Source organism: Ovis canadensis, chromosome 1 (genome assembly GCF_042477335.2).
Source record: "Ovis canadensis isolate MfBH-ARS-UI-01 breed Bighorn chromosome 1, ARS-UI_OviCan_v2, whole genome shotgun sequence".
NCBI classification, from domain to species: Eukaryota; Metazoa; Chordata; class Mammalia; order Artiodactyla; family Bovidae; genus Ovis; species Ovis canadensis.
The window spans coordinates 240287179-240300810 of NC_091245.1; the positions used below are offsets into that span (position 1 = coordinate 240287179).

Sequence of the window (13632 nt, forward strand, 5' to 3'; positions counted from 1 at the left end):
AGCATGGAAGCAACCAGACCTGTAGTTTCACACTGGAGAACTGACTATATAAGTGTATGCCTTTTCTACATTCCATTCAAGAAATTTCCCAGTTGATGACACAGAGTCTAACTCCCGTGTGCATGTAAGAAAGCAGGTTACATGGAAGACTTACCAAGGACCCATGGCAGAATATCCTAGGCAGTTTAGTGAATATTCTCTGAGGATGCTATAAAGTGCATTGATTCATGCCTTTTAGAGGTGATGAAAACTACCAAAGTGTGGACTTCCTGCAAATTGTGCTTATTCTATCTTCTCTTATATGCAGCATCATGTTTGAGTTACACCAACCAAGGTAAACAATGAAAATACCACTTTTCTTTAAAAAGGGGATGCTCCTAATATGGGAGTAATTAATTAGGATAATTGTAACCATGGCACGGAACATTAATAAGCACAGTAGTATATAAAATACGAAGACAGGAAAATAAAGAACAGTACAGAAATAGGAAGGTGGATAGATCAGTTTCAGGATTAATAATATCCTGGCCTCTCTAACAAGTCTGTGTGCATATGTGTGTATGTGTGTTTGTGTGTGCGTGTGTGTGCCAGCTAAGTCGCTCAGTTGTGTCTGACTCTTTGTGACACTGTGGACTGTAGCCTGTCAGGCTCCTCTGCTCATGGAATTTTCCAGGCAAGAATACTGGAGTGGGTTGCCATTTCCCACTCTGGGGGATCTTCCTGACTCAGGGATTGAACCCAAATCTCCTTCAACTCCTGCATTGGCAGGCAGATTCTTTACCACTAGCGCCACATGGGAAGCCCTGTAATAAGTCTAGGGCATATTTTTCTGCAACTGTTAGTTGAAAAACCAACTGCAACTTATTTCCACATTAATCCTTATGGAGGAGCTGTTGTTCAGGGTCTGAGAAAGAAATCAAGGATGTCCAGGCATCAAAGCTACAGAGCCTGAGGAGGATAGGATTGGTTGTAAGAAAAGTCAGCAACGAAAATACTCCACTAGTTTCTCGGCATATACTTTGGAAGGAGATCACAGGAGGGAGAGAAGTAATGTTAGCCAGCTTGTCATGGCAATGGGCAAGGAGTTTTGTTTAGATGTGCAGGGTACCATCTGAAGGGCTAGAGTCATAGTGAGGGGATGCACTCTAGTCATTCATGGTAAGGATTCAGTAGAAGGACTGTTTAGATCACTGAGCCCAGGGCCTGGCTGTGTGTGGTCTCCTGCAAGGAGACCCTCAGTCTTGTCCTAACACAATTGCAAAAAGACTCCTGTCTGTTCAGAATGATCACTTACATCTTCCCTCTGTTTCATTTAAGGTTTTTTTTTCCTTTGGTCTTAGCATTTTTTTTAAAAATTTTTGTTTTTACTTTATTTTACTTTACAATACTGTATTGGTTTTGCCATACATTGACATGAATCAACCACGGGTGTATTTTGGCTGCACTGGATCTTCATTGCAGTGTGGGCTCCTCATTGCAGTACAGGCTCTTCATTGCAATACAGAGGTTTTTGTGGCATAGGGACTTAGTTGTCCCACAGCATGTGAGACCTTAGTTCCCCGACTAGGGCTCGAACCCGCGTCCACTGCATTGGAAGGCAGATTCTTAACCACTGGACCACCAGGGAAGTCCTACCCTCTCTTTCATTTAGAGTCAAAACCTAAGTCCTTTCTACGACTTTCGAAGCAGCACTTGCTCTGCCCACCCCGAAAACTGCACACATGCCTCATGTCTTACTCCTCTCGGCCTGGTTCTCTTCTAAAACCACTTGGTTCCTTTGCACTCACTGTTCCTTCTGTTTGCAATGCTCCTCCCCTCAAATACCTGTCTTCTAACTTCCCGACTTCATCAAGAGGCACTGGAATGTCATCTCATCTCTAAGACCTCCCCTGGCCATCTCTCTTCCCTACTTTATTGTATTCTCCTTAGTACACATCACACTCGGATAAACTATAGAATGGACTTACTTATTTTGTTATTGCCTCTGTCTCCATTCTCACCACCACTAAGGTACATATCCCATCAAGATAGGAATTTTCATCTGCTTTTGTGGGAGTCGGGATACTATGATATAGAAGACAGTATCTTATTTATTTTTGGCCATGCCACGTGGCATGTGGGATCTTCATTCTGTGACCAAGGACCAAACCCATGTCCCCTGCATTGGAAATGCAGAGTCTTAACCACTGGACCACCAGGGAAGTTCCTCATCTGCTTTTTCAGTGCTGTATCCCCAGTACCTAGAATAGTTCAGTAAGCATCCAGTAAGTATTTGTTGAATGGATAAAACAGAAGCAGCTCTAAACATCTTCTAGTAACAAATGACCATCTCCTTTTCTGAAAATCGATTTAAATTAGACAAACATGGTGTTTTAAGACCATTTCTTCTTTGCACGAATCATTCTCACTCACGTGACATCTATAAAACTGAAGTTAGATATGGGCCCTGCAACTCTATGACAGAAGACATACATTACAGAAGAAGGGGGAAAGCTGAGCCTCACTGGTATTATGAGCGCTGAAGAACTGAAGCTTGTGAACTGTGGAGCTGGGGAAGACTCTTGAGAGTCTCTTGGACTGCAAGAAGATCAAACCAGTCAATCCTAAAGGAAATCAACTCTGAATATTCATTGGAAGGACTGATGCTGAGGCTGAAGCCCCAGTACTTTGGCCACCTATTGTGAAGAGCCATCGGAAAAGACCCTGCTGCTGAGAAAGATTGAAGGCAGGAGGAGAAGGGGGTGACAGAGGATGATATGGTTGCTCGGCATCACCGACTCAATGGATGTGAGTTTGAGCAAACTTTGGGAGATAGTGAAGGACAGAGAAGCCTAGTGGGCTTCAGTCCATGGGGTCGCAAAGAGTCGGACAAGACTGAGCAATGGAACAACGGCAGCTGGTATTATAACTTCATCCACACCTCCTATTTAGAAACACATGACCAAATGGCTCTCATGATAACCTCAATCTATTCTTAGGGATTAGCTTGCTTTACTAGCCTAGATGGTAGCCACTGGTCTCTAAAGTAGTCTGGAACTGGAGCAGTTTCCTTTTGGGGAAGAAATCATGGCCAGAGATCTCACCAAAAAAACTGATTTTCTAGTGAAATTATATAATTTCACAGAAAATTAGCACCTACACCTGAAAAGTTGTGGTTTTCCTACCACCATGTATCATCTCTTAAGTCTCCTTAAAGGAGGAAATTTTCAAGAGGAAATGGAATGCCTCTAAGAGTTGCCATCGCAGGGATGGAAAACTCTTCTCCCTTCCCTTCCAGGTTCTTTGCCTGGTCTCATAATTAAATTGATAAAGGCAGATTAACAAGAGAAGACCAAATTTCATTTCGTACTGGAGCTCATAAAATATGAGACTCGAAGAACTGATGCAAGCAGGCAGCTTTTACATCTTTCAGACAAAGAAACAATAATGTGTGAAAAATTAACAAGACAAAGTGGCTGGGGCTTGGGGTAGTAAACTGGTGAAGAGCTTACAAGTTTTGTTTAGACAGCCATCTTGGCCCTGAATTCTCTGTCTCTGGTGATAAGGATGTCTTCCACCCTCCAGGGGCAGAGAGGGTACCCTTCAAGTGGGCAATTTATTTCCTGATTTCAGGGAGACAGAGGAGGGTCAGAGTGTCCTTCTTATACTAGCTGTTTCTTATGTAACTTAAATTCAAAATAATCAATATGTTGAAGCGGGATAATTTAGGGTGGCAAATCCTGACCCCAATTACCTCTAAAAGAGTTTAAAGATGACGTGTTAGCTTTTTGGAAATCTTGGCCATTGTTTTAAATGAATTGAAATTCTAATTTACTATTTCCCAAATGCAATCTTGATGCTAATAGAATGCTTCAGAGTTGGGGTTTTGTTTTATTTTTTCACTTTTGAGGGAAAATTTCCACCAGACTCCATGGATCCTGGCAGGACGTTCCCACACCTGAGAGCATAGTCAACCTCAGGGCTCACCAAGGGATGAAGAAGCAGTGTTCTTGCTGGCTGTGACCTTCATTCCATATATTGTAAGGACTGGAGGAGAGAGAGATGTCCAATCCTGCAGCCCCAGACAGCTGCCAGAGGGGAGCCCTGAGTGTGCAGTGCCTAGTACATGACACATGTTTGTTAATTGACTGACAATTTATGGTTTGATGGCCTTATAACTTGGCTATCCTATTCAGTCAGAAATTAACTGAGTGATCACAGTCATTAAAAGGAGAAGGGGAAAAAAACCACTATGGTACCAGCCAGATGGTGGGGAAATCAAACACGTGAAAGGAAAACGGCTCATTTTTGAGTGAGACACCGGCAGGAAAACCTCAGTCCTGTGCCTGGTTATAGTCTAAATCCTAGCTGGAGCAAGGCTTGTCGGGTTTTCCTACGTCTGTTGTACTCTAATCTTTCTTGTGAGCTGGAGCAGTGTTGGTCAGATAGACAGACCTGCAGGGTGGGGACTTAAATGGCCCCAGCTGAGTTCTTGGGGGACACACAAGTAACTGGGCAAAGAAACAAGGAAGCAGGCATGATCCTAACCTCTGAGAGGCTGTGGGCAAGAGCGTGAATGAAAGTCCACATACCACATGTCTAAACAGTTCAAAGTTATAAGCTAAACTATACAGTGAAACACATTCTATCTTTCTCCCTTGACAAATAAGGTCCTGGAAGCAAGATTCAAATTAGAATACTTCAAAAAATAATATTCTCTTATAATTTAAATATATATATATATATTTATTTATTTATTCGGCTGTGCCAGGTCTTAGTTGCAGCATGTGGGATCTAGTTCCCTGATCAGGGATTGAACCCAGACTCCCTGCATGGGGAGTGTAGAGTCTTAGCCACTGGACCACCAGGGAAGTCCCAAATTTAGAATTCTTGAGCTCTGGAAATTCTGCACCTGAATGTGGCGAAGGGAGGAGTACCATCCCCTGTCTCTTCGCTTCTCTTCCCATGCCTGGTTCCATCCACACTGTAAAGGGCCTCAAGCAAGCATGTATGAACAGTCCACTGCATATCCAACCTCTGACCATGCCTGACAAACAGCTGTTCTTTCCCTTGGCCACTCTCAGTCCTCGGGGCTGTACAGCACCTGCCACAAAATCCACCCCTGGAGAGATGGACCCTGGAAAGACACTCATGCCAGCTCAGGAAGAATGCTCAGGGCTGTGTGCAGAGAAAATTCCTGAGTCCCAAGAGTACAGTCTCCAAAGCAAATAGATGGGGAAACAATGGAAAATGACAGACTTTATTTTCTGGGGCTCCAAAATCACTGCAGATGGTGACTGCAGCCATGAAATTAAGAGACGCTTGCTCCTTGGAAGGAATGCTATGACCAACCTAGACAGCATATTAAAAAGCAGAGTTATCACTTTACCAACAAAGATCCATATAAAAGCTATGCTTTTTCTAGCAGTCATGTATGGATGTGAGAGTTGGACTATAAAGAAGGCTGAGCACTGAAGAATTGATGCTTTTGAACTGTGGTGTTGGAGACAATTCTTGAGAGTCCCTTGGACTGCAAGGAGATCAAACCAATTAATGCTAAAGGAAATTAGCCTTGAATATTCATTGGAAGGACTGATGCTGAAGCTCCAATACCTGGGCCACCTAATGCAAAGAGCCAGCTTATTAGAAAAGACCCTGATGCTGGGAAAGATTGAAGGCAGGAAGAAAAGGGGCTGACAGAGGATGAGATGGTTGGATGGCATCATCAACTCAATGGACATGAGTCTGAGCAAACTCTGTGAGACAGTGAAGGACAGGAAAGCCTGGCATGCTGCAGTCCATAGGGTCGCAAAGAGTCGGATACGACTTAGTGACTGAACAACAGCAAGAGTATAGTCTAGAACGCAGTCAAGGACTCTAGACGGACCCATTCCATTGAATCAAGGATTCCTCACCTTATGGGGGAGAGGTATCAACAGGACAGAGAGAGCAGGACCCTTTAAATATGGCGCCCATAGCAGGAACCCCCTCATTGGAGTCTAAGGGCCAAACTGGAAACATGTTGAACCCTATTCTTATCATTACTCACACCTATTCTTGTCCCTTACACCCCTCTCTCCATGTCCCCAGCAGCCATGTCAAAAAGAGAAACACTTTTTGGGTATCTTTTGTTCCATAAGCCATAAATAGCTATCAGTGGCCCCATATTTCTTTTAGAGCTGGGGAAAGAGAAGCAAAAATGCCCCAAGTTCACACTGAGTTGTTTCCCTCCATGTGTCTTAGCATCACTTAGGGCTTGGCAGAGACTCAGGCTGGGTTTCCATGCTCTGATTTTGAAATGACCAAGTCTACTTCACGGATAACTCCTATATCCAGAGCGAAATCATAGACCATCCTCTTAATGACTACATTGTGTTTTGGGAGCTTGCAGGCTTGAAGTATTAGCTCCAGCAAAGGGCTATTGGTTTTAAGATACCCCAGCAACCTTGACTTAATTTGAAATGTGGTCTCACTATGATGCAGTCTCCTTAACAAAGTAGTACCTTTAAAATATTTAACAACTTGAAAAAGGAAACCGAACTTGAATTTTTCTTTCAAGCACCAAGAATATACAGTGCTTCACTTTGGTCTGAAATTCACCATCTCCTCACACAAAGAAGGTTCTCATGGTAAAAGCAATGGCATTTTCTCCACAATTTTCAAATAAAAGATAAAGAGAAAACAGCATCGCAGCCTCTTTGTTAGCTTGAACAATAAAGGAATAATACGGTTTTGCCAGGGGAGAGCTCTGGTTTTAAGCTCAGAATACAAAAATAGGCTGACAATTTTTGCAAAGGAATATTCCCCGAGGCTGGTGGGAAGTGAAGTTTCTAGAAAATTATATCATTTGATTATTTGGGGGTGTATAATGACGAGGAGCAAGCTGGTGGGGCCAGTCCTCAGTGAAATTCTAATAGAAGAAATGGAATTTCACTTTTCCTGTTCACTCCTGCCCCCACCCCCACTCTACCAATCCAAACCCAGCCTTTGGAAAAGGAATGGGGCAACATTTGCATGTTAGCACCTCATGTCTGGAATGTTCTCCCCACACAGTCCAGCCTCCCTTTGCTAACTTTTCCTACAGCTACTTCCAAAGAACCTTCTAGGATGCTGCCCACCCTCTCAGGTATAGCCACCCACACCTCCCTTACTATGACGCTCACTGAGATAGATTTATAACTTTTTTATCTGAGTTCCCTGCCCAGTTATACTCTCTGTTAGTGCAGAAACCACCATATGCCTTTTCTTTCATGTTGAAAGCTCCACCACTATTACCATGCTTGGCCCATCAGTAAGTCTCACTGAATAAAGGATTGAGTGAATTAATGAATGGGAACTTAAGCCACTACGTTGCTGCTCCCAGGACATCTGAATTAACTGTCATTGAAGGGAAAAGCACTTCCTCCTCTTCAAGGAGTCACAAATCTAATGGGAGAGTGTGTGGAGGAACAAGGCAGAGTAGCCTAACTGATGGAGTTAGAGTGTTTTTGGTGTGTGGTAGAGTGCAGTAAGGGATGATGGTTAAGACTTGCCAGGCAAAAAGAATACATAAACACCAGAGGAATAGTGACCAATTAGTAAGCAATTCTCCGTGACAATTCTAATATCAAATGTTAGTCTTGAATCATCTTTCTTATCCATATTTTATAGGCAAGGAAGTGGGGACTGGGAGGTTAAAACTGACTCTGGGACTTCTCTGGTGGTCCAGTGGTTAAGACTCTGAACTTCTACTGCAGGGGGGTGCAGGTTTGGTCCCTGCTTAGGGAACTGAGGTCCCACATGCAGTGCAGAGTGACCAAATAAATAAAATTTAAAATGGCCTACTTTCATGTAACAAAAGGGAGATTCAGAGCGTGAAACCAAATTGTTTTAATCAAAGTCAGAAAACCATTTCAGCAAGTCTCCTTTTATGACCTGGGATGCATCTGTAGCTGTGGGAGCCCTCAGAGCCCTGGCTTTCCATAGTGTCCCTGACTCGGCTCCCCCATTGCCACATGCTTCTGCTCCCCTGTGCCACCCTCCCCTCTGGGGGGCTCCCTTCCTCCATCCTTAGGGGAGAGGGCCTGAGTCTTCAGGCACCACTTAATATGTCGTGCCCCTGTCCTATAGAGAACTCCAGGCCATAGTCACACCATTTAAAAGTAGATTAGGCTACCAATGAGTAATAAATGAGAGGAAAATAATAATAATAGATTAAACAAAATAAATACTTATTATTCTCTCATGTAAAAACCTAGAAGTTGAAGTCCAGGGCTGGTCTGGTGACTCCTGGTATCTTATATCCAAGATTCCTCCTTTCCTATTTTTCCATAACACATGGCTTCCATTTCTAAGGTCACATTGCCCAAAATGGTGCTCCAGTCATTGCGCACGTATTTCAGCTACAGGAAGGACAACAGGGAAAGAAAGTGCAGGCCCCTAATGCTGCACAATTCAAGGAAACTTTTCTAGCCCCACATACCAACCTCCCTCAACCAATGTAGTCTTTGTTCAAGGCAGCCATGTACCTAGGTAAAAATCCTGAGTTCTGTCACAAACAAGGAGAATAGATACTCTACACCTCAACATGTTAGACATGGCTGCCTTTGCGCAGGGACACCTCTGGGCAGCTGTGGCCAGGTGGGAGCCAGAGGAGGGGAAGGAGAAAGCTTTTAGCCCTTTCACAAGGGGACTAGATGACAACCATTTCTCGTACATGGCCTGTGAAGTACAGAGAAATGTGTTCCACCACTGTGCTTTTAAGGTGCCCAGCAATTCAGCCTCTCTTCATGCAAAGTGGAACATCTCCTAGTCTTTGTAAGATTGGCTCGATTCTATCCTGCAACAAGTTTTCTCACTCAGAGCCATAACCCAGATACTACCACCCGTCGTTGCAGTATCAGGCTCATGATTACAAACTTGAAGTATTTTTGTAGAAGAATGCAAATGAAATAGTGGGAAAGGTTTTCCTTAGTTTGCACGTAAACCCTCTTCCTTGTCCTTTACAATCAGGAAATATTTGTCCCAGCACGTTGTTTGTTCTTTCTCTTGCAGGCTCCTGTGGCTGTCTTGTCATGATATTGTTTGCCTCTGAAGTGAAAATCCACCACCTCTCAGAAAAAATTGCAAATTATAAGGAAGGGACTTACGTCTACAAAACGCAAAGTGAAAAATATACCATCTCCTTCTGGGTGGTTTTCATTTGCTTTTTTGTTCATTTTCTGAATGGGCTTCTAATACGACTTGCTGGATTTCAGTTCCCTTTTGTGAAATCTAAAGACACAGAAACAACTAATGTAGCTGCAGACCTAATGTACTGAAAGGCAAACACGTCTGTCGTGCTCACAGTGAGACAGGAGACTAGCTCTGGTCACTTGGCTGTGGTTAATTTTGCTCAGCCTTTTAGATGCACAGATTAAAGCACCAAACCCTGTGTGATATTATATACAAACGGGGTGCTAAGGACACAGGCCAGAAATGAAGGGGAGCAGAAGAAAGGCTTCAGAAGGTTGTTTACCCTGGTGGGAAATCGCTTCACCTGGCTAGCTGAGACAGTTGACTAGAATGAACGAACCAGAGCGCAAACTGTCTGCTCTGTCAGGAAGAAATCAAGAGGCCTGAGGAATACATTTTAAAACAAACAAATACTATTTCTGATAATATCCACACATTTGTTGCCACAGATACCAGCAGACAGAACTGGAATAGCTTTCCTAAAATGATACTGCATTAATTGAGCAATGCTAAGTATATCAGGCACTTTTTAAAAAGTCATTCAAAGCACTGTCTTATTTCCATGCCTGTTAGTCAAAATGTATAAACCTCTAAAAGGGAAAAAGAAGAAATGCGGTACTTTCAACAGACAGAATTGCTGGGACCACTGAGGAATCACGAAAAGTGATTGTTCCCAGTAAATTCATTTTCAAAATGACTCATTGGAGCTGTTGCTTCAAACTTTGTAGTGTCTTCAAGCACTAAGCCCCACTTATGAAAATCGTATTACGTTGTGGAATTATTACGGTATCACTGTCATCTTGAGGTGTGGTCTGTCACAAAGCATGACCCAAGTTGACTTTTTTCCTCAGTTACCCATGAAGTTGCTGGCCACAACTGAACCTCGAACTGACCATTCGTCTGTCTTCCAACGGCTGCCCTGGAGAAAACACTCAGGGAGGAGCAGGCAATGACCGAGAGCAGACCACCAGGCCCTTTGCCACAGCTGCTCAGCACTCAGTCCCCACACAAGAGGTTCTGAAAGGGCTCGTTTTAAAAAATCCTTTTTTAGGGGGAACAATTTACAAGAAACAAATGACTGACTGTGTACCTGACTATATACTTGCTCTGATGGTGATCTGAAGCCCATAGGCTAACATCAGAACATTCACTTCGTTTCCAGATGTTAGTCTCTCTACCTTCATTCAGGAACGATAACCTGGAGAATTTCTAGAAGACCATGAGTCCATCTAGTGAGAGAGAGGCTGCTTATTTCAGTAATGGGCTGGGGGCACCCAGTTCTGGAAGTCTTCATGAAACACTTAAATACAGAAGCATTTTGTAGTCCCATCTGCTCCTTCAGAGAAGCTCCTCCAGGAGTGGGCAGGATAGCACAAGGAACTCCACAGACCAGGGCAACTGGCCTGAGAGCCCGAGAGGCCCCACAGTCCCATCTGACTCCTTGCTCTGTCCTCAGTTTTGAAACACTTCTAACACCAAGCTTTCTTCCTTAGAAAACACTTCCCTGGTTGTTCTCTGTTCCGTAAACAGAGAAAACTCAGAGCAGCAGCTGAAAACCCAGTGACAGCCTGACAGGCAAAAGGATGATCTTCCCTGATGAGAACGATCACTCCCTGAGGAGCAGAGGCAGGGCTGCTGGTCCCTGCAAAGTGGGTCGCACCCAAAAATACAACGAGATATCAGCACTTAAGCTGGCTCCCTCTCTTCTCTCAGAAGAAACCTCTGTGCCTTGTGGCCTGCGAGTAAAGCTTTCCCAGGAGGATGTGGCCGGGTCGATCTCTGAGGGTCCCTCTGGGAGGATCACAGCCCAGGGATGGGGAGGATCACAGCCCAGGGATGACAATCATCACTCTGTCTGACCTCCCGCCCTAGGTGGCAGCCTCGGTCTCACATTCTCACGGGGACGCGGAGCCCCCTGCTGGCTCTGGGAAAGCAAACAGGAGGGCAGCAGGGCGCTCCTTTCCCGGTGTCCAGACACGCCGTCAGCATCTGTGCTTATTACGCTGTGGGAAACAACAGCAAGGAACGGAAAGCCAGGTGCTCCGGGGCAGAGCTGGCTGTGGACGTACACAATAAGCTCCCTGAAGCAGGTGGAGGCTGCAGAACTGAACACATGCATATGAGGCGGGAGAGGAGGCGGCGGAGGAGGGCGCTTTCCCTCCGTGCACGCTGTGCCGATTACAAAGGTCTTTTGCTCTGGAGGTCCCCTTGGCTCCTTCAGAGCAGCTGCTCTCACATCCCTTTACCTGCCCTCAAGGCCGGTGCAAAATGAAGACAGTGCCTGCACACAAGAAAGGGCACTATCTGACATGCATCCTTGCCCACCAGAAGCTGCATAGACTCACACTGGCTGCCACACAGGTGTCCCCTTCACCCTGCTCATTTGTTGCCCCCCTTTCTGCCACTGGCCCTCTGTAGTGGATAATGTTTTGCATTCCCCATCAGGTTCCTCTCAGGCACACATCTAAGCCACAGTTCCCAGCTCCTTGTAGCTGGGGCCATGGGAGTGAGTCTGTGTCAAGGGGATGTAGGCTGAAGTGACCTGAGCTACTCTCGCGCTTGGCCCTGAAGACTCTCACTTGCAATCCTCCACCTCTGTCTGCCCCTGGCAGTACAGCCTGGGAAGTCACGGGATCCAGGAGCTGAGGTAACGAAACAGAGGCAGACTTTGTGACCTGCCTGGGAGTGTGACAAGGGTGGTAAATAAACTTTCTGTAAAGCCTCTGAGTTGGGGTAGTTATTTTTTAGTACCCAAGCATCACCAACAAAGCCTTGCTCTCCAAGAAAGCTCTGCTTGACGCCAATGAGACATTCTCTAAGTCCCTTGAGATATAGCCTCAGGCCAGGGGCACCCTCCACCACAACCACTGAGTGACTGTCTGTACCGTTGCCTTTCTTTTTCTTTTTTTTTTTTTGTACCGTTGCCTTTCTTGAAGCCCCAGCCCTCTAGCTACATTGCTCATCCCCTTATCCCCAAAATGAAGACCAGAGAGTGAATTTTCTGCATAAATATCTCAAGAGTAAATGAATACTATAACTTATGCTGGTATCCTTCAACATGCTTCCAAATGCTGGTTAGTAAATCCCTTTTCATTCATTCAAATCTTTCGTCTACAATGGATCTAGCTCTCTGCAAAGCACTGAAGATGGGGGAGGAAATGTACAGTCAGGAAAATGTTTTTTCTTTTTTTAACAAACATTTTTTCTTGATCTTTGGTAGAGAGCCAAGAAAACTATCTTTCAATTGCCTTGAAAAAAAGTGAAAGTGTTAGTTGCTCAGTCGTGTCTTAACTCTTTGCAATCCCATGGACTATAGCCTGCCAGGCTCCTCTGTCCATGGAATTCTCCAGGCAAGAATACTGGAGTGGGTTGCCATCCCAGGGGATCTTACCAGCCCAGGGATTAAACCCAGGTTTCCTACATTACAGGCAGATTCCTTACCATCTGAGCCACTAGGGAAGTCCTTTCAATATCCTTATTTCTTTTTAAAACTTCAATTTATTATTAAAGACAGAGCTTATTTGCAGTAAAAACTCCAACTAAGTTGAGACTCCTTAACTACATAAATTCTGCACCCCCAAAATCAACAATTATCCTAGAGTTCTGATTTTCACAAGATGTTGTAAGAACTCTATACTTAATAAGACCAAGTAAAGGGTTTTTTTTGTGTGTGTGTTTTTTTTTTAATGTATCTGAAACTGTGAAGAAAGCTGAGCGCCAAAGAATTGATGCTTTTGAACTGTGGCGTTGAAGAAGACTCTTGAGAGTCACTTGGACTGCAAGGAGATCCAACCAGTCCATTCTGAAGGAAATCTGCCCTGGGATTTCTTTGGAAGGAATGATACTAAAGCTGAAACTCCAGTACTTTGGCCACCTCATGTGAAGAGCTGACTCATTGGAAAAGGCTCTGATGCTGGGAGGGATTGGGGGCAAGAGGAGAAGGGGACGACAGAGGATGAGATGGCTGGATGGCAGTGAACTCCGGGAGTTGGTGACGGACAGGGAGGCCTGGTGTGCTGTGATTCATGGGGTCGCAAAGAGTCGGACACGACTGAGCGACTGAACTGAACTGAACTGAAAGAGTCAGGATAGAGAGGGGGAGCCTTCCATATCCGCCCAGGTTTGTGGTGTCAGCTGGGTCATGCCTCAGGCAGCCACTGTCACTTCTAGAGATCCACTTGCCCTCACTTCCCCCTTCTGAGGGGTCATGGCATTTAGAGGAGGAATTTTCTACAGTTCTGGGTCAGACAAGTCCTAAGCCAAGTCTTGGGGCCTTGAATGGTGTCTGCAAGGCCACCGATAGGACACTCATTCTCTGCTGTCAACTAGGGCTTCACCTGGACTGAGGTGAAGATGACACCTGGGCATGGCCTCAGTTTCCCCAGTGTACTCTGGTGCTAGAAAAAGATGACCCTCACTCTAGCAGAGATTTTAGGTATA

At 44.8% G+C, this 13632-nt stretch overlaps 1 protein-coding gene across 1 annotated transcript in view; it reads left to right on the forward strand.

Moving 5' to 3' along the window:
- Window positions 1-11916, forward strand: part of CLRN1 (clarin 1) — a 47719-nt gene extending 35803 nt beyond the window's left edge. The window contains exon 3 of the mRNA XM_069562738.1: window positions 9013-11916. Coding sequence (XP_069418839.1) covers window positions 9013-9278 — 266 coding nt within the window. The 3' untranslated portion in view covers window positions 9279-11916. The remainder of the gene's footprint in view (window positions 1-9012) is intronic.
- Window positions 11917-13632: the final 1716 nt, after the last annotated feature.